Below are 21863 nucleotides of genomic sequence, written 5' to 3' on the forward strand. Positions count from 1 at the left end.
AGATTCCATAGAAGAATCCTGATCAAAAGGGGGGAAATGCATAACAGAATTTAAAATTCTCGTGGACTGCAGACTTTCTGGAGCCGTGGAGACTGGATGAACCCCTGAAACTGTTGCCCTAAGATAATCTTTAAATGTCAAACCAAAAATACCCTGAAGTCTTCTTAAACAAACAGTAGTTTAGCTTAACTAGTAAAGAATGTTTACCTTGAGCATTGTGCTCTTTTAAGATCCATCTATATGGGATCAAATTGACAACAGCAACTTGAAAGGTTAGATAGGAAGCTTAGGGGGCAGTGAGTTTATATTAATGGGGCAGGAACAACTTGGAAAAGGAGGGTGAGAATAGTTGTACGACTCGAAGAATGTAATCAGTGTCACTGAATGTACAAGCAGAAATTGTTGAATTGGTATATTTTCTGCTGTGTATATCCTCAATAACAATAAAAAATAAGTTATAAAAAATAAATGTTGCAAGGAAGTGGTCACTCTTCAGCAGTGCTGGAGGTTGAATAATGGGTTCACATTTTCAGGAGGCCATCCTGGGAATATAGCCTGAGGAAATAATCCAGAAGTGAAGGAAAGTTACGACTACAGAGATTTTTTTTTTTTTTACAATAGAGGATTGGGTTTTTAAATGATTAGTTCAATTTGCTAGATTATTTTAAACTCTTTAAAGACAATTCAAATACATAGACAAATACATTGGAGAGCATTTTTTTTAAAAAACGGCACATTTGTATATATAGATTAAAAGAGAATTACCATGTATTGGGCACTGACTTTATATTAGGTATTGAACTAAGCACTTTACACATAATATGTAATTTACTCTTTACCACTCTGTGTGGAAGGATTGTTCCTTGTAGTTCAGATTTTAAAAAAATAAAATAAAAGAGAACACCCTGAGGCTTAAGTGTGTAAATTCTGTGTACATATTGTGAGGTATAAATTGGGAAAGTCCCTAGAGAGAACGTATGTGATAATTGGTTGTTTAGGAGAATGTATAGGTGAGTGGTAGCCATCATTTTTGGACAGTAATATTAAATGGCACAGAATATGGGTAAATGTAATGTGTGTTAGAAGGGAGAAGATGGTGTGAAAGATGGATATGAAGCCAAGTGCAGTGGGGTGGGGAGCAGATAAAGGAAGCCAGAGCAAAGGTTGTTAAGAAATAGTTATGCACTCAAAACTCAGATTAAGGGGAGATGAGGAAGAGGTGAAATTGAGGGAAATTATGGATAGGCTATGGAAAACTTCTGGCTTTAGAGATCAGATAGAATAGTTCAGAGTGTTGCTCTAGCCAGAGTGGAGAATTGACAAAGGCCTAGAAAAGGGTGTTGTTAGGTAGAGGCCTCAGATGTGGGTAAACAGAAAGATCCCCCTTAAGCTTTAGCAGTCTAGTCAACACTGGCTAGATTTTTATTAATAGCAGAAATCTGACTTCTCAGTCATTTATTTTCATACCTCTTTGTTTGTTCCTTGTCCTTTTAGTTTCCTGTCAAAGTAGTTTTTAAGAAAAAAGAAAGTCTAGCCCAGCCTCTCTGACCTCAGAGGAAATGGAGTTTTTCTGTATTCTTTAGAACAGCTAGGGAGACTAATGTGGAAATAGAGCTTGCTAAGCTGGAGTATGGAGCCCTGGTGGCATAGTGTTTAAGAGCTTGGCTGCTAACCAAAGGGCGGCAGTTTGAATCCACCAGCCGCTACTTGGAAACCCTATGGAGCAGTTCTACTCTGTCCTATAGGGTCGCTATGAGTCAGAATCGACTCAACAGCAGCGGGTTTTTTTTGGTTTTTTAAGCTAGGGTAGATAAAGATGTGAAAATGAGTAACCAGGAGACGAAAGGACAAAGGAGAGATATGTGTTAGATTTCTGAGTACTTAGAGTGTTTCCTTATTGAGGAAATACATTTGGATACAAATCGAACTGTTAAGAGTTACTAGATTTAACTGTAAAGGTTCACTTTTCTCTTTCTCTCTCCTTTCTCTAGATTGAAGAATGTGTGGTATGCTCTGACAAGAAAGCAGCTGTTCTTTTTCAGCCTTGTGGACACATGTGTGCTTGTGAGAGTAAGTAGCCTATAGAAAACTTCTGAACAGTATTCTAACAATAAAAGGTATAACAAAAATTATATATTTGAATTTTTTTTAATAACTCACAAAAATATTGGTGGGTCTCTAATACCTTCTATTTCTTTCTCTGTACTAGAATGTTAGCTATTTCCCTCCATATTCCTGAGCATTAGAGAAGACTGAATATGCTGTCTTCTGCTAGTTGGATTTTGATTTTACTTGCTTTACCTCAAGATGATTTCTTTTCTCAAACAATAGAAATTTATTTCAAAAAAAGGCTAGTGAAACATGCAGTCTGACCTTTTCCCCCAAATAAAATTAGCACATCTTTGCTTGTCTTCACCTTAATATTGCCTTTCCTACATACTTTCACCACAGCAACCATAACCGATTGCCATCAAGTCAGTTCCGACTTAATAGCAACCCTATAGACAGAATAGAACTGCCCGCATAGGGTTTCGAAGGAGTGGTTAGTGGATTCAAACTGCTGATCTTTTGTTTAGCAGCCAAAGTGTTAACCACTGTTCTTAGAGTAATAAAGAAATTATATGATAATTTAATGTCATTGACAGATTTGCTTTAAGTCTTAGTCCTTTTTTCAGTCAACTACAGAAAGGGTCAGGGTATTATACTGTAACATTCTGCTTCAGGTAACTTTCTTTTTACCACAGACTGGTATGATGGCTATTGTCAACTGTCAGAAGAGCACACAGAGAATTTTCTGTCTTAAGTAAAAAGGGTTCTGGTTACTTAAGTTTTTATAACCAGGGATTGGCAGACGTTTTCTCTATAGAGTGAAATAGTAAATATTTTTGGCTATGTGGGCCATATGGTCTCTGTAGTAACCACTCACCTCTCCAACTGCTCAACTCTGCCATTATAGTCAGAAGGCAACCACAGACAATACGTTAACAAATAGGTGTGACTGCTCCAATAAAACTTTATTTAAAAAAACAGGCCAGAGGTTGGATTTGGCCCGTGGGCTGTAGTTTATGACCTCTCTCTTAGGCCAAAGTGAAACCCTACATGGGACTTCTAATTATAGTTGACACTGGTATTATTATAGATATAATTATTAGTTGATAACACAGATTCTAGAGGCTTAATATATTTTCCCCAGAAATCTCCAAAGTTTTTACATAGTCTTTCATTTAAATGTAACAAGAGCTGCAGGTAACTTTAATTGAGCTCTTAACTTTGTACCAGAATCCCTGGTGATGTAGTGGTTAAGTGCTGTGGCTGCTAACCAAAAGGTCGGCAGTTCAGATCCACCAGGTGCTCCTTGGAAACCCTATGGGGCAGTTCTACTCTGTCGTATAGGATCGCTATGAGTCGGAGTTGACTTGACGACAATGGGTTTTTTGGGCAACTTTGTACCAGACATTTTAATCTCTTTTTCAGTATTTTCCCATGTATCTTCACAGTAATCCCAAGAAGTAGATTCTGTTTTTTTCCATTATACAGACAAGTTGTTAAACATTTGTATGCTAGGGAAGATGAAGTTGAGACAGAATATGTCCCTCTCAAAGAGTATATAGTAAAGTGGTTAGTCTAGTACCTACATCACAGTAATGTTAAGCAGAGTGTTGAGGCCTTGAAGAGTACAAATAAATGAGAGATTATATCTCTCTGGGGGGACCAAGAAAAAGATTTTGTAGAAACACTGTAACAACCCAACTTAACGGTTGTAAGAATTTTAGATAACTGTGGTTACATATTATGTGTTTAGGCAACTAAATAAATCCTATCCACTTAAGAGAAAAATCTGTCTGAGATTGAAGCCAAATCCCATACCAGATTTATCCACTTGCATTAGCTCCTACTTAGCTCATCTTGCAAAAGCCCACATCAGACCTATCTCTGTTTAGACCTTGGCATGAGATTGACTTTGATAACCATTTTCTACGTGTCACTATTAGGAGTATATGCCCCACCCTACCCACATCAGTGGTTTTGTGCCTTGTTAAAGTTTAGTATCTTTTCATAAGTTATCCTTGATGCCCTGTACCAGTTTTTGTTATTTTCCTGTTTTTGAAATGACAAAGACAATTTGGTACATAGGCTAAGATATGGAGTATACATTCATAATGGGAATGCTGATGGGAAAGAATATGTTGAAGTACTGTGTGTTATTTTGTACTTACTAGTATTAGTTGAAATTTGTGAAAGATACCTCCTTTCTTTAAATAAAGGCCTTAAGATTAAAATACTTATTGCTTAAGAAAACAAAGTCACTTTCACTATTTACACAAATGCATTAGAAGATCTCATTTTCATAACGTTGGGCTATCATGTCTAGAGGTTACCAATGGAGAATACTCATTCTTAGGTCGATGACATTTTAAGGGGGTAGGAGTATGTTGATCTAACTCACTTAGTGCTTATTTTAGTGTTCATCTGGGCCTTTTCATACCCATTAGATTGGAGAGAATGTTAAAGACCGTCAGTATCAAGTATTAGGCAAACTGTGTAGAATCCGTAACTCCGTACACTGCTTGGGGGAATAGAAATGGGTAAAAACACTTCGGAAAACAGTTTGTCATCATCTAATAATAAGCTAAAGTTAAATTTAAGTTACAAAACATGAACAGAGAAAGGTAACACTCCTACTCATGTTCTCCCTTGTAAGCAGCGTCTCTGCTACTCTTTTGCAGACTGTGCCAGTCTGATGAAAAAGTGTGTGCAGTGTCGGGCGGTCGTGGAACGGAGAGTGCCTTTCATCATGTGTTGTGGCGGGAAAAGTGCCGAAGACACCACTGATGACATCTGTGAGTTTTTGAGGCCTTTTCTGATTTCCTTTCCTTGTTGGTACTTCCATGAATGTCTCTTCTCATTTATTTATAGTACATGGTCGCCTTGTAAACCATAAGATATGTGACTTGGATGCACAGAGGAACAGGTGCTCTTTTGGTGCTCTCACTACATTACAAGAAACCTGAAGTCGTCCTTTTCTAGTCTGTGGCATGATTATAGAACTTAAAACATTTGTCTTTCAAGAAATAGCCATGCTATGTGTATTTTCACCAAAAAAAAGAAGGTTGAGAAGTTAGAGGGTTGATATGTTGTGGGGTTGTTAACCAATGTCATAAAACAACATGTGTACTTCTGTTTCGTGAGAAACTATTTGTTCTGTAAGCCTTCACCTGAAGTACAATAAAAATAAAAAATAAAAAATAAAAAATAAATAAAAATAAATAATTAAAAAAAAAAGAAATAGCCATGCACAGTATAAAGAATATAGTTGTGTTCTTGCTTAAAGAAAATACACTGTCTTTTTTTAATATGAAACATATATCTTGGTGTGACATCATATTACAAATAATTTTTTCAGTTTACAAAAGTATTAACAACATGATTCTTTTATGTAGCCAGCTTCCCTACTGCACTTAAGTGTTTTATGGGATAGAAAGTTTTGGGGACAGAAGCTGAAGATACACTAGAAGTGTAACTTAGTGAGCAAGTGCAGAGATGCAGAGTACATGATTTATATTCAACCTCTTCAGTAGCACAGCTATGAAAAGATATTTTTCATCTTTGTACTAGATATGAGCTGTAGGGTGTCTTCGATTTCTTTCTGTGAACAGATGAGGAAGAATGTGAGTGTACCCACTTTTCTGCTCAGGGCTTTTGTCTTTATCACGAATACTGCAGAATAAAAGTTCTGGAGACAGATTGACTAGAAACCAAGAGAGTAGGAAAAGTGAAATGGAAGATTTTGCTGTCAGACCACTTGATTATGGCCTTTCTTGAGTTCATCGTCTTAAACCAGTAACAACAAGGAGGTTTGGACATAAAGGAAGGGGCTACGTTTTTGTTGTCCTCATAAAAATCACCTGAGAGGACTTGAAGATAATTATTGCTGCTGAAACTGGTGAGACTTTATCCATGCTGTGCTGCCTACCTTCTAGGTTCATACAGAGCAGGAGCAGAAAAAACAAGCATAAAATGTAGTTTGTCAGAGGAAGCAAGCAAAGAAAAATCCAAAAGGTGTATGTGGAGAGCTGTCTGGCAGAAGATTACACGTGAAGGAGTGTGACACGACTCTCACTGCTGTCGCTTGTCCAAGTGTGAAAAAATAATTTGTAAAGAGGATTCTAATGATAGTTTTGTGTCATTTAAGAAGCAAAACTAATAATTTTAGACATAAAAAATCATTCTTGTATCAAAACAGTAATAACATTTAAAAATTTTATCTCCATTATAGCAGGTGGGAATATTCCAGTGTTACAGAAGGACAAGGATAATACCAATGTCAACGCAGACGTGCAGAAGCTGCAGCAGCAGTTACAGGACATTAAAGAGCAGGTGATGATGATCTCCTCATGGTGAACAGTGGTTCTAAGAATAGCTTTTAATATTTTCCTATAAAGCTACTAGTGTCGTCTGTAGTGAGCATAGTTTGTATTAATGTATTGCTTGTAGTATTGGAGTATTTGTACTGAATAATATCTGATGAGAAGAATTTTAATCAGGCACTTTCCAAAATAGGAAACACAAATGGCCAGTAAACATATGAACAAATGCTCAGGCACATTAGCAATCAGGAAATGAGAATTAAAACCACGAGGTGCCTTTTTACACCCACCGGATTGAAAATGTTAAGGACTGTTAATATCAAGTGTTAGGCAGAATATGTGGCAGCCGTAACTCTCATACACTCCCTGCTGGGGGGAATATAAATTGGTAAAAACACTTTGGAAAACAGTTTGTCATTATCTAATAACACTAAATAGGATATTTCAGGATACAAACTTGTCAGGATAGTGATTTCCTTGACCGGGAATGGCTGGGAGGGGGCACAAGGGAAGTTTCTAAAGTACTGATAATCTTATTCCTTGATCAGGGTGCCCATTACATGTGTTAGTTCAGTTTGTGAAATTTTATTGAACTGTACACTTAACGATTTGTGCACATTTCTGTATTATGTGATACTTCAACAGAAAATAGAAAAATGTATGTGTGTGTATATATATGTATATATATATATATGTATGTATGTATATAAAGAAAAGCAAGGGAAAGATAAAAGCAAAATTCAAGAGAGATTATTAGGGAGGGTGGAAGAGATTGGGGAGAGCATACGGAGGAATTTCAGAAGTAACAGTAGCCTTCCTTGCCCTAAGCTGGGTGTTATGTTGTTCTTTATGTTCTACACATATTAACAGAAGTACCCTTTTACATCTACTTTAATAAAAACAATTAAGTAAAGACATTAACTAAAATTTGTAGACATATAATAAGTAAGAGAGTCATCACTTCTGCCATTTCTATCTGATGATATAAGGAAGTTACACAGTCAATAGATAGTGACGTTGCCTTGTGATAACCAATTTAGAACTAAATGTGTTTATTTATTAGGAACTTAAATACCCCATCCGAAAAAGATGAAAACTATATGATGGGGCCAGTTTTCCTTTTGAAATCCAGCACCTAGTACATACTTGTTGTATAATGAATTGATAAAGATAAATGCAGATTTATAAGTTCTCCGTGTAGATAGGAATATCTTTGGCTCATTCTAATATAAAACGAAATGTTTTTTAAAATTTTGTTGCTCTTTAGCATCTCAGCCCGTTTGTGATAAGACACTCATTGAAAGATAACACTGATTTTTTTTTTTTTTTTTTTAATATTTTATTGTACTTCAGGTGAAGGCTTACAGAACAGATAGTTTCTCATGTAACAGTAACACACATGCTGTTTTATGACATTGGTTAACAACCCCACAACATTTTAACCCTCTAAATACTCAACTTTTTTTTTTTTTTTTTTTTTGGTGAAAATACACATAGCCAAAGATACGCCATTTCAAAAATTTTTTTTACATACACATTTAAGTGACATTGACTACGCTCTTCTAATTATGCTGTTATTCTCACTTAAGATGAAGGCTTACAGGACAAAATAGTCTCCCATTTGACAGTTACTACAAATGTTGCCCTATGACAATGGTTAACACTCTCACAACACATCAACAATATCCTTACTCTACTTTGTGTTCCCTATCATCAGCTTCCTACTCCCCTTCTGCCTTCTGGGCCTTGTCACTGGACTCCTGTACCTCGTTACTCTCATGGTTTTACTGGGTTGTCCACTCGCAGGCTGATCAATACTGATTTTTTTTAAGAATACAAAAATCTGTGGAAAACATTTAATCTCCTAATTGTGAATTAAAATTGTTCTGATAATGATAGCACTTATTGAGCCCTATTACGGATCCTAAAAGCACAATTCATCTCTCTCTATATCCAAAGTTAAGCTTTCCCAAGAAGTTTCTTCTTCCTTAAATAATCCTCATCAGAATTCATTACTAAAGTATTTAAACAATTGTAACAAAAGTCATTTTCTGAGGAATGATGGGGTTTCTTGCAGGGACCCCTTCAAAGTTACCATGAAAACATCTGAATAACTTCCTCTTTTAATCTTTAATTTTTCTGTTACCCTAGTGTCTCTTCAGTGGCCAAAAATTAATTTCACATGGTATTAAGGATATGTTCATGTCAAAGTAACACAGGCTGCACTGATGTATTTACTTTTGGAAATAGGAAATTATTAATTAACCACATGGAACTCTTGAAAATTTAATGGGAAAAAAACTATTTTAATGACACTAAAAAGCTGGTTTGGCTTTTTAAAATCCAAATAGATATGATTTTCTACCACTTTGCTTCTCAAAACTTTAAAGGTAGGTAAATGTGACAATTTACTTTGGAGAGGTGGAGTTAAATTAGAGTACAATTCCTTTTTTTGTTGTTGTTTTGTTTTTTTACACTGATCTCTGGAGCAGTGTATATAATGATTTTGTCAGAGATGGTAACTACATTTTCATGTCGACTTCAGGCCTAGTTTATTAGTCTAGAAGTTCTTGTTTAATTATTTCATTTCCATATTATTTGGGTAAGGTGTAATTCAGAATATAGTATTATGAGATACTAAGATAAAATATATTTTTACAAATATAAAGTGTAAAATGTGTTTTTGTAAATGGATATATGATTTCCTAAATTGTTTTTAAGTATACTTAGCATACTTCTAAATTTTTCTGAGCTCATGATGTTCTCATTTAGTAATTTGTAATTAAGGCTAATTGTTTTTAACTAAGGGGATCTATATTGATATTAATGCCTTGTAGCATAATGTTTAAAAGTGAGAGCTGTGGGGTCACATGACCTGAGTTCACCTGGCTGGCCTTGGGAAGGTTATTAACCCTTCTAAGCCTCAGTTTCCTCATTTTTAAAGTGGGAGTGCTAACAGGACTGAGATTGTATCTCTAGCACAGTGCCTGGTAAGTGTTCTAGCTATGTGACTGCACTGTCCACCTCCGCACCCCCAACTGTGGCGTTGTCATACAAGAGCAGAATAGTACCTAGAGTTGAAGGATCTGAGTCAGACTGAATGAGGCTATTTTCATCAATTTCCTATTACGTTTTGGTGTTTTCATCTCTTATATTGTATTTATTTTATGTAGAATTTATTTGTATTTATTTCATGTCATTCCTTTTGTACTATTCTGACAGTAAAACCAGTATATTTATTTTATAGGGATGACGTTTTAACTATTTAAAAAAATTTTTTTTTATATTTTTAAAAAGTAACAAATTTTTTGGCTAAAAAGGAAAACAAACTGATGATATCACAGAGTTGTCACAAGTTACACTTTGTAACACAATATAAAATTGTGTCAGCATTTATTACTTTATTTGTTATCTCACGTTACAGACCATGTGTCCTGTATGTTTGGATCGTCTGAAGAACATGATTTTCCTCTGTGGTCATGGAACATGCCAGCTCTGTGGAGACCGAATGAGTGAATGTCCTATTTGTCGCAAGGCTATTGAGCGGAGAATTCTTTTGTATTAACTAAGAAGCACAGTGTGTTTCGTTAGTGAAAGTATTTGGTCATGAGATGTTAGTAAACTTTTAAGCCAGTTGGAGGTTCCAATGAATTAATTTCTAATTATCATAGTTTCTTCACTAGAGTGTAATTAGGGTAAATATACGAGAACATGAAAACCCTACAAAACAGTGTTTGAAACCATGTTGTTGTTTGTTTTTCCTAATTTGAAGCATCCGATCTGTGTTAATTCATAGGTAATTCACTTTTAGCTTCTAAGGGTAAAATTCTGTAACAATCTCCTGTTATTTTTTCTTTCCATTGCATTTCCTCTTACAGTTTATAAATTTATTAGACCTCAAAAGACATAATTCCTTGTGATCAGTTATCCTTCAATTTACCATGATTTTATACAGTGAATTGACAAAGGTATTGAGAAAAGTCATGCATCAAATTAAAGGGGCAAGTCAAACCATTAGGTCCCCCTATATTAAATGATAAAATTACAGTCCAGGTTTCACACAGTTAATGGCATATTGAAGGGTGTATTCTCTATAAGATAACAATGTTTTCCAAACGATTGTTTCTAAGTTTCTAGAGTAAACAGTAGCATAGAATGAGAGAATAATGACTTTGCATTCAGCTTATTTTCTAGATTTAAGAGGAAAATTGTTCAACTTGAATCCGATTGTCAGTTTCAAAAAGACCGATAGACACAAAAAAGGCAAAATAAGCAATCACAGTGAAGACTTGAAATCAAAAAAGTATCCAGTGAAAGAGTACCTATTAACTGACCACTAACAGTAGCTTTCTCATATTAACTGTCAGTGAAAAAGTATACCTCAGTTTTCCACAAGGCTACCTATCCAGGCTTGATCTGACCAGTGCAATGATACTGCCCTATTTGGGCCTCTGAGTTCCATTCAGCTTTTCTGATGTACCGAGTAGTTTAGTACCCCATGATTTGAGAAGGTTAACGCATTGACCAAAGCAGCAATCTTTTCGTCTCCAGACTCACTAATTCTAACAGTGTTACCGATTCTACCTTCATCATAGGCCTCAGTTAGTAGAACTTAATATAAATAAAACAGTCCCTCTTTATACCTACAGATGAGGATATTGTCTGAACTGTCAACAATATCAAAAGCATAATAAATAACCTAATAATAAATACTTACTTTGGAAAGAGTGACCAGGATATTTACAGGAATATGTCTGATTGCCTATAGATTTTTTTTTTTAAACGTAAGCTCTAACTGTAGAGCATCTAATCATGTCCTCTTCTTTGAATGAGTAAAATCTTAACACGTCTAGGATAAATGAAATGTGTTCAGATTCATTGCTGCTAGATTATAAATGTATTAGCTGTTTATAGTAGTGTCTACTATATACTGTGCGTAAGCTTACTCTTAAGGATAGGTATCTTTTTTGTAGTTTTTTCCCCGCCTTTGACCCGACTAGCTTTTTTTACTTCATTGTTTCTACTACAAGAACTAAATTTGAAAGTAGAAAGTCTCCAGATGTTATAATACCGTGTTTCTGGCTATTTGATTGCTGTTGCCTTAGGCAAGTACTGATAAAAGCAATGGTGAGCTTTGCTGTCTCATTTTTTAGTCTCAGCGATTCTGTATCTTGTGTTTAGCTTTGTAACTGTTATCATTTAGAATGGTAAAATTTGAAAATGTATTTAGACTCTACTCAGTTGTCTAATAAAGGGCCACTGAGGTTATTTTTTGCACCATATTTTGAAGTTATAAAACTGACCGATGATATTCATAGAAAGAAACAGACTATCTTCTTGCATATTTGAAAACACCTTAAATCAGGATTTACCTTTTCCTCCATGCCATAGGCCAGCCATCTCTTTTGCACTAGATCAAGCAGTAAAGAAGGAGCACCTTGCAGACTTGGGAATAGTTTGGCCAACCAGAGAGTTGAATGATCTGCAGCAATACTTTACAAATCCTTTTTATTTATCTTCTGGACTACAGTGCTAAAACTTATATCCTTGAAAGATAATTTTATATTCCAGACTAGTTTAATTACCCCTCCATATTAAAAATATGAAAACGTACAAACATCTATTATAAAAGTCAAAAAGTTACTATAATTTTAGTGCCAGGTACTTGTGGTTTTTCTGTATTGTACCACTTGGAGGTTTGCTTTATAAATAGGAAATATTTCACCATTCATGTTTTCAAGCACCTGATAAATTATTTAAAAAATTTTGGGGGTTTGTGAAAGAGAATAAAATTAAGAACTTAATCGTTCAAGTGACTTTCCTCCAACTCTGTGAAACTGCTCCCTCTCCCTGTGTCTCTGAGCTGTGCTTTCCCGATTAGGGGATTCCCTTCTCACTGTCGCCTCTTTATCCCGTGCCTCAGAAGAAGTTTTATTTTCCTAGAATCATCTTTTTAAAATAACAGGCTTGCATTCATCCAAAAAAGTATTTATTGGGTAACCACTGTGCTTCAGGGGCTAGATTCACAAAATTTAAAAAAAGTGGTCAACATCTTAGGCCATACAGAATTTCTTGTGCAACAGTTGTGTATATGAAGTAATGTTTAGTCAAAAGGAAGGGACTCAAAGGTACTGATAACATTGCTTCCTCGTGTTTCAGAAGAGTTGCCATTAATGAAGTGGTATTTGGGGTCTCTCTCTGTACTCCTTCACTCCTTTAATCTTCTAGCTAGGATTGTCTGTTTTGTTACTCAAAACACACAGTTTACCAGATGGTGCTATTCTGATAGTTTTTGTTCACATAAATTAACATTCTTCTCATTGCTTATACTGTATACATATTTAATTTTATAGGAGCATGAAGGTTTTTCAAGACAAGATCATTTTGTATTAGTGTAGGAATATTACATTAGACATGTTCATTCAGTTTAGCTGGCCGAATTAAATGCTTGATTAAGATATTTGTAATTTTAAACATCACAAATTGACCAGCTAGCTACTGGGGCATAAATTAATTGGTAAACAATGTTGGAAATAACTTACTTAAATTTCTGTCTTTGTTGACTTACAGCCTTTAACACCATTTTAGCGTATTGAAGTAAATGCTGCTTACAATTTGTCCGATTCAGATTTCTGTGTTTCAGAGCTTACTGGGTCATTTTTACGTGGTAGAAACCTATTGTGTAGTTATGTGTTGTCCAAATGCTGTTCTTTATTTATCTCAAATCTGGACCCTTACTGGACTAGGAAGTAGTTAAACTTATGAACCAAGAGAAGTAGGAGTGGGATAGGATAGGGAGGGCAGTGAGATTGCAGGAAGTAGGAAAGAGAAAAATCAGTGTTCGAGTGTAGAGAAAAAAAGAGGATCATGTAGTTTTCATCAAAGCAAGAAGTTGAGTGTATTTAATCGAACAATAAAAAGGGTATATCGACTTACCAGTTTTTAGAGTAGTTTAATGGATAATTGCTTTGTAAATCATAGGCTTTAATAGAGCTTGCTTTTTTTTTTTTTTTTAAATCCAGAAGGAAAAGCACTTATCTTCTGAGTGTCTAAAATATTTTATAGTAATAATTTTGTAAAAATCGAATTTTGGAGTAGAATTTTGACCATATATAAATCAAGAAACACCTGAATTATCTTAGTAGTTTGTGTTTGCAAGACCTAAACTCATGGTAAACATCAAGTTTCTAAAATTTTGGGATTACTGCATTTCTTCTCTCCTTCCCCTTCGTTAAAGTATTGATAACAATAATAATTGAGTAAGTTTTAAATGTCTTTAAATTGGAAGGGTTTGTTATTTCATCTTGAGCCAGGGAGGAGAAACAAATTTTAAACATTGGAATTAGGGGCTCTGAATTTGTACTAAATTGAGACGGTAATAGATTTTCACAAATTATGTGTGCCTTGTTGTTAAAAATGTCAGTTGTTTTCAGTCTACTTGTTCGAAATATTTTTTTTCTCTTAAAAAAAGCAATCTAATTTCATTTGCTTGAATGTTATGATAGGAATGCTTACTGATATTACTTGATAATCATATATAGACTTGGAACTTTAAGGTATATATACACATATGTAACTAGCAGTATTAATAATTACAGTTGTACTTCTTTAAAACATTAAATTTGAGGAAACTATTAAATTCTGTCTCGTGTACATTGCTTTGTTACGGTGAGGGAAAACTTTAGAATGAGCCTCAATTTACTGATAAATTGTTAGTAGTGGATGAAAATACATTGCAAAAATCTGAACTAGATAGTGAAGCTGATGAAATTGTAAGTTGCTACATTGGCATTTTCTACCTCCTTTTCTGTCGGAGTGTTACATTTTGCAGCATTTATTCTTATTCATAAGTAGCAAATGAGAACCTGAGGTTAAAATTAAGGTTTTTGTTTTGAGAATTTAAATAGTAGGTACAGGGGAAGCGACTTGCTACAGCAATTTGGTGCCTAAATCCGTGACTACAAGTTACAATTGACGTGTACAAAATGTGTAAGAAAGACAGTACTGCTGAGTATTTCACTTTTCCTGTACAGTCTACTTGATTTTGTTTCATAAACACGATTTCTTTCCTCCAAAAAGCAAAATGGTCTTGTAATTTTTTATAAAACAAACAAACGTGCCATTTTGTCTGAGATCTATAATTTCAGGAAGCTATTGGAAGTTCTGACTCAGGGCTTTTTAACAGTTTAAGCAATTGTTAAATACACTTTGGAAAAATCCATCTAAATAACTCTTCAGTGCCTTGAAAGAATTATTGACTTGGCAACAAGCATTAACCCTTTACAGAAAGTGGTCTTCAGTGCGTGTGCGTCATCATACACATTTATAAGTCGTGTTGTTTGGCCCCTGTAATCACGATCCTGTATGTGTGCTGGGTTTGGGTAATTCTTTAAAGGAAATTTTCTAGATTTGCACTGGTATTTGTTTTTAAAGACTGATTATTAATGGCCATGACACTGTTACCAGAAAAGTAATTCTACGTTAAGTCATTATGCAAAGTAGTGTGAGTAGCATCTGGGAAGAGGAGATAGAGTTCATACAGGTTGCTAGTTTAGTACGATAGAAAGATCTGTTTGGTAAACACAGATTATCCTCCCTTCAAATGAAAAAAACACCCTTTTGTTCAAATGATTGTTTTTTTTAAAACCTTTTTAAAAGAAAATTATGAATTGCATGTCATTCTTAATGCTAGGCTTGCTTAGGCTGAATCTACAATATTGATTTTCTGCTAACTTCAGTATGCTTGTGCCATTCTAAATGCAGTACATTTGGTGATAGAAAGCAGTTTTATTGACTCAGAGCAGTGTTTTGCTTTGTGTTTTTTCCAGTGTTTTAAGCTTTTACTGTCAATTAAATTTAAAGTCTTGTTTGTGAGTATAGTTTCTGTATGACAAATGATTCTTGCTTGTTAGCCTTTGTTTAAAAAAAAAAAAAAAGCTTAGCAGGAGCTAAGCTTTTTAAAATAAATGCAAACATTTTACCATTAGTAAAACCTATGATATAATATTATGTAATGCTGTACTTTGATCTTTCGAAAACTTTTTTATAGATCTACACGAGTTTTGATTCTTAAGACATAAAGCACATCTCAATATGTCAAATCTGTTATTATTGGAAAGGAAATCACCATGTCTTAGAGAAACAAGGAACTATATCCCCAACTCAGTAGAAGAAATAGGTGTCAACATCTACAAGACTTTATTGCGATTGTTTACATTTAAAGTACCTCCATCTAAAGGGACAAAAACTCTTTAACACCTTACACCTTTCAGGATTAAGCTGTATTGTGACTATTCTGAGTAGCATAGATTTGATATAAAGTAAACCAACCTGTCAAGGAGACTCAACTTTTTTCTATAAAAAGTTTATTCCTCTTCACAACACAGATGTAGATTTCGTTTTCAAAAGGTACACATTTTAAAGCAGTGATTTATCAATTTAATAGAAGCATGTGCTTGTGAAATTATTGGTAGGTTGTCTAGTTCCAGTTCAAAAGATTAATTATGTGTATCTTGGATGTTTAGGAGGAAAACATCTGAAACAAAATCTTCGAATTGTTTGTTTGAAATAAAGCATATGTATTCCAACTTTAAAATTGTGAATTTATTTTGGATAACCTCTAACTGTATTTTTTTTTTTAAATTTCTATTGCTGTATAATTAGATATTTCATGGCAATATTTTTATTGAAACTGTGTATAGGTTTTTAAAATAAAGGCAATTTAGAAAATGTGTTTTATATTTTTTATCATGGATAGTTACTCATCCTTCACATAGGTTAAAATTATAGCATAGCATTTTCCAAAACTTAAAATTTGACAATGAAAATTTTCATGTTGACAGAGCACCAGTAGAAGTTTATAAGATATAATGAATGCATGGATTAAAGTAGAACACTAAAAATGATCTCTCAGGTAAGTTAATTGCTGAAGAATGATTATTTGACTCATAGCATGTCCCTTTATGACAAAACTATTTAAAAACTCATTTTTAAGGGCAAAAATATATTAAACATAATATGAATGTATAAGTAAGACAGGACCTGTCTGTAACAGAGGCCATCAATCACTGAGTCCATTACATAACAATGAAAGAAACAGGCAACTTTCTCAAAGGAAATTTTCAAGTTAATATAGATACTACTTTTCATATATTGAAGATTAAAGAGCATTGCCGTCCCTTCTTCCTTTCCTCTCTTCTTCCCATCAAGCACCAGTTAATAACTTGAGTGGAACTATAGATGAGGTTAACCCTAATTTGATACGGAAATCGAGATCAGCCGAATCAGAGTGCCTTTGCCTACTGATTGTGACCGTACTGTACTGAAGAAAGATTATGTATGAAGTTCAGAAAGGTTATATGCTCTCAATATGTTACAGCACAAGAGTATTGTATTAGTTTCCTATTGCTCCTGTAACAAATTGCCACAAACTTAACTGGCTTCAAACAACACAGATTTATTATCTTACAGTTCTGGAGGTCAGAAGTCTGACATGGGTCTCACTGGGCTAAGATCAAGGTGTTGGCAAGGCTGTATTCCCTTCTGGAGGCTTTATGGCAGAATCCATTTCCTTGCCTTTTCCAGCTTCTAGAAGCTGTCTGCATTCTTTGGCTTGTGGCCCTTTCCATCTTCAAAGCCAGCATAGCTGTTTGTCTCTCACATAGCATCACTCTAATACTGACTCTTCTTTTGCCTCTCCTTCCACTTTTAAGGATCCTTGTGATTATATTGAGCCTACCGAGATAACCCAGAATAATCTATTTCAAAGTTAGCTGATCCAAAAAAATCCCTGTTGCCATTGAGTTGATTCTGACTCCCAGCCAGTATATAAGGACAGTATAGAACTGCCCCCATAGGATTTTTGAGGCTCTAAAAACAGACTGCTTTTTTTTCTGTCAAGTGTCTGGTGGGTTCAAACTGTTGACCTTTTGGTTAGCAGCTGAGCACTTAACTACTGCACCACCAGAGCTCCAAGTTAGCTGATAAGCAACCTCAATTCCCTGTTGCCATGCAACATATTCGCAGGTTCCAGGAACTAGGACATGGACATCTTGGGGACCATTGTCTCCCACAGTTTAGATGGGAATTTGGGCCTGTGTGACTGAATATTCTACATGTAGAGAAAATGTTAACAAAGGATTTAGAGAAGATATGATTTCTTCAAGAGGTTAACTTAAATCCACCAAAATTAACAGAAGTGAATAATATATAGTCAGTATGAATGTGAAATGAATGTCAAAGAAAAGCTTGCTCAGAATTCTGAGTATATGTTGTAGAGGAAAATGTTAATGCTGTATGCAGTTTAGAAAAATGCTGGTCTGCTACATATTGATCCTTATTTAGTTTCATATTTTATATGGGTGATCTCACCATTACTATGATTTTAACTACCATCTTATGTTGATAAGACTCCTGATTCTGTATCCTAAGGTTCTTATTTCCAAGAATCATCTCTTCAGCATCTCTATTTGAGTAGATATCCAGGCACTTCAAACCTAATATGTTTCAAACTGAAAACTGGCTATTTCTAATATACTTGTGTTCATTAATAGTATTATTATCCAGTTTCTGAAACTGTCAAATATTCAGTCATATTTGACTACTCTTTTATCACATCTAATTATTTGCTGGATCCTGTGTTTGCTTCTTCGGGAATATCTTGAATCCAGTCCTCATCTCCTCTTCCACTGCCTTTGTCAAGGACTTCATCAGGTCTTCCTGAATAATTGCAAAAGTATCCCATCTGATCTCACTGCTAATGGGCCCATCCCACTTCAGTCTTGCCTCCATAGTGCCACAAGAATTATTGTCCTTTAAGAAGTAGTTTTTTTTTGTTGTTTGTTTTTTAAAAAAGTTTGGCTTAAAAAATTCCACTTGGTGCTGGCATAACTGGATATTCACCTATAAAAAAATGAAACAAGATCCATACCTCATGCCATACACAAAAACTAAAAATGGATCGAAGACCTAAATATAAAATCTAAAACGATAGAGATCATGGAAGAAAAAATAAGGACAACATTAGGGGCCCTAATACATGGCATAAATAGTATACAAATGATAACTAACTGCACAAACAACAAGAAACTAGATAACTGGGAGCTCCTAAAAATTAAACACTACGCTCATCAAAAGACTTCACCAGAAAGAGTCAAAAGATAACCTACAGACTGCGAAAAAAATCTTTGGCTGTGACATATCTGACAAGGATCTAATCTCTAAAATCTACAAAATACTTCAACACCTCAATAATGAAAAGACAATCCAGTTAAAAAATGGGCAAAGGATATGAACAGATGCATCACCAAACAAGACATTCAGGCAACTGAAAGAGACATGAAGAAATGCACACAATCATTAGACATTAGAGAAATGAAAATCATAACTGCAATGAGATACCATCTCACTCTGACATTAACGGCACGAATCAAGAAAAACAAATGGAGAGGTTGTGGGGAGGTTGGAACTCTTATGTACTGCTGGTGGAAATGCAGAATGGTACAACTACTTTGGAAAGCGATATGGCCCTTCCTTAAAAAAATAGAAATACCGTATGATCCAGCAATCCCACTCCTAGGAGTATACCTTAGCAAAGTAAGAGCCGTCACATGAATAGACATATGTACACTCATTCATTGCAAGTCACCATAGTCTTAGGGGGCATCTAGGTCAATTGGCATAACAGTTCATAAAGAAAATGTTATACATCTCAATTTGTTGAGTAGCGTCTGGGGTCTTAAAAGCTTGCTAGCGGCCATCTAAGATACATCTATTGGTCTTATCCTGTCTGGAGCAAAGGAGAATGAATAAAACCAAAGATAAAAGGAAAATATTAGTCCAAAGGACTAAAGGACCACATGAACCAGAGCCTCCTCTAGCTTGAGCCCAGAAGAACTAGATGGTGCCCGGCTACAACCACTGACCACTCTGACAGGGATCACAATACAGGATTCCAGACAGAGCAGGAGAAAAACGTAGAACAAAATGCAAATTCATGAAAAAAGTCCAGACTTACTGGTGTTACAGAGACTGGAGGTATCGCTGAGACTGTGGCCCCCAGCCACGCTGTTAACCCAGAACTGAAACTACTCCTGAAACCCACTTTTCAGACAAAGATTAGGCCTATAAGACAAGCAGAAACCCTGGTGGCGTAGTGGTTAAGAGCAAAAGGTCGACAGTTCAAATCCACCAGGCGCTCCTTGGAAACTCTATGGGGCAGTTCTACTCTGTCCTACAGGGTCGCTAGGAGTCGGAATTGACTCAATGGCAATGGGTTTTTGGGTTTTTATAAAACAAACAATAACGTGAAGAATGTGCTTCTTAGTTCAATCCAATATACAAGACCAAATGGGCAACTCCTGCCCAAAAGCAAGATGAGAAAGCAGGAAGGGACAGGAACTGGATGAATGGACATGGAACCAAGGGTGAAAAGGGGGAGCATGCTGTCACATTGTGGGGATTGCAACCAATGTCACAAAACAATATGTGTATAAATTTTTGAATGAGAAATTAACTTGAGCTGTAAACTTTCACCTAAAGCACAATTAAAAAAAAACAAAACTCACTGTTTCTGCTGTTTTTTATACACAAGACATCTAAGCTCTTTAGTTTGGCATAATAGTAATGATGGCATGGGCTTAAAAGTCAAAACCGGGGCTGGATTCTGTCTCTATCACTTAGTGTCATTAGGACTTCTGGTCAGGTTGGCACAGTGAGATTATGCTTTGACATGTACCCTCTGCTGCAAGCACCCAGCAATGAGAGAGAAATAAAAAAGAAAATCCAAAAGATATAACCGGAGCTGCTCTTTTCTGCAATGTCAGTCTAGGTAATTCCAAAATCTTACTATAAAACATCTGAAAATTCAGGATTAAAATATTTAAACATCCTTATGAAGGCATAGTTCAACTCACAAGGAAACAAGGGAAATCCTCAGGGGCCAAAAATGAAGAAGAAACAAAAAACAGCTGACACGGGCCCTGCTCTGCTGAGCTTTTCTGACCTCTGAAACATGGAGGCTAATGGTCACAAAGGGAGAAAAACAAGGCCTTGGCCTGTGAGAGATGGGGCAATGTAATGGACTTGCATAAATCCCAGATCCTCCAAAAACTACATCTTTAGTGAAAAAAGTCCTTTCAATTGCAAAAGGAGAACAAGCAAACTTACCTGTCTTAGCTTGAGTTCTGGGTGGAGGAACAAATTCCCCTGAGAATTACTAAGCACAGGCTTTCCTGTATGTGAATTCGAGGTTCAATTTTGCACTACCTGGCTTATCTAAAAATGAGAAATGAACTGGTTAATTAACTGGTTAATACTGGTTAGTTATATCCCTGGCAAATGTAAACTCAAACCTGCTTGTGTTGGACAAATCCTTAACCCATGCCAAATGGGGTTTTCACAGATAAAGCTCTGCCATAATATAAAACTACAAAACACATAAGGAAATAATCCACCCTAAGGGTCATCGGATATAACCAAAAGAGATTTAACCTACAAGGACTTCACATAGTAAAACTACTGTATGTTGTTCTTAGGTGTTATCCAGCGACCCTATGTACAAAAGAACAAAATACTGCCCGCCCTGCATCAACCTCACAGTCGTTCCTGTGTTTGAGCCCATTGTTGCAGCCACTGTGTCAATCCATGTCATTGAGGGTCTTCCTCTTTTTTGCTGGTCCTCTACTTTACCAAGCCTGATATCCTTCTCCAGGGACTGGTCCCTCCCGATAACATGTCCAAAGCACATCAAAAGAAGTCTCACCATCCGTGCTTCTAAGGAAGATTCTGGCTGTACTTCTTCCAAGGCAGATTTGTTTGTTCTTCTAGCAGTCCATGGTACATTCGATATTCTTCACCAGCATCATAATTTAAAGGCATCAGTTTTTCTTTGGTCTTCCTTATTCATTGTCCAATCTTTGCATTCACACGTGACGCTTGAAAATACCATGGCTTGGGTCAGGCGCACCTTAGTCCTTAAAGTGACATATTTGCCTTTTAACACTTTAAAATGTTCTTTTTACAGTAGATTAGCCCAGTGTAATACGTTTGATTTCTTGATTGCTGCATCCATGAGTGTTGATTGTGGATCCAAGTGAAATGAAATCCTTGACAACTTCAATATTTTCTCCATTTGTTATGATGTTGCTTATTGGTCTAGTTGTGAGGATTTTTGTTTTCTTTGTGTTGAGGTAGGATCCATACTGAAGTCTGTAGTCTTGATCTTCATTCAGTAAGTGCTTCAAGTCTTCTTCACTTTCAGCAAGCAAGGTTGTGTCATCTGCACATCACAGGTTGTTAATAAGTCTTCCTCCAATCTGATGCCCCATTCTTCTTCATGGAGTCTAGCTTCTTGGATTATTTGCACAGCATAGATTGAATAAGTATGGTGAAAGGATTCAACTCTGACGCACACCTTTCCTGAATTTAAACCATGCAGTATCCCCTTATTTTGTTTGAATGACTGCCTCTTGGTCTATGTACAGCTGCCTCATGAAC

The 21863-nt window shown here is 35.6% G+C and overlaps 1 protein-coding gene across 2 annotated transcripts in view; it reads left to right on the forward strand.

Moving 5' to 3' along the window:
* Window positions 1–15304, forward strand: part of MIB1 (MIB E3 ubiquitin protein ligase 1) — a 145924-nt gene extending 130620 nt beyond the window's left edge. For both annotated transcript variants that reach the window (XM_004387921.3, XM_023742053.1), the window contains 4 exons: window positions 1992–2070; window positions 4728–4841; window positions 6278–6378; window positions 9793–15304. In XM_004387921.3, the coding sequence (XP_004387978.1) occupies window positions 1992–2070; window positions 4728–4841; window positions 6278–6378; window positions 9793–9933 (435 nt within the window). In that variant the 3' untranslated portion in view covers window positions 9934–15304. The remainder of the gene's footprint in view (window positions 1–1991; window positions 2071–4727; window positions 4842–6277; window positions 6379–9792) is intronic.
* Window positions 15305–21863: the final 6559 nt, after the last annotated feature.

Source organism: Trichechus manatus, unplaced genomic scaffold (genome assembly GCF_000243295.1).
Source record: "Trichechus manatus latirostris isolate Lorelei unplaced genomic scaffold, TriManLat1.0 scaffold00199, whole genome shotgun sequence".
Taxonomy (NCBI): Eukaryota; Metazoa; Chordata; class Mammalia; order Sirenia; family Trichechidae; genus Trichechus; species Trichechus manatus.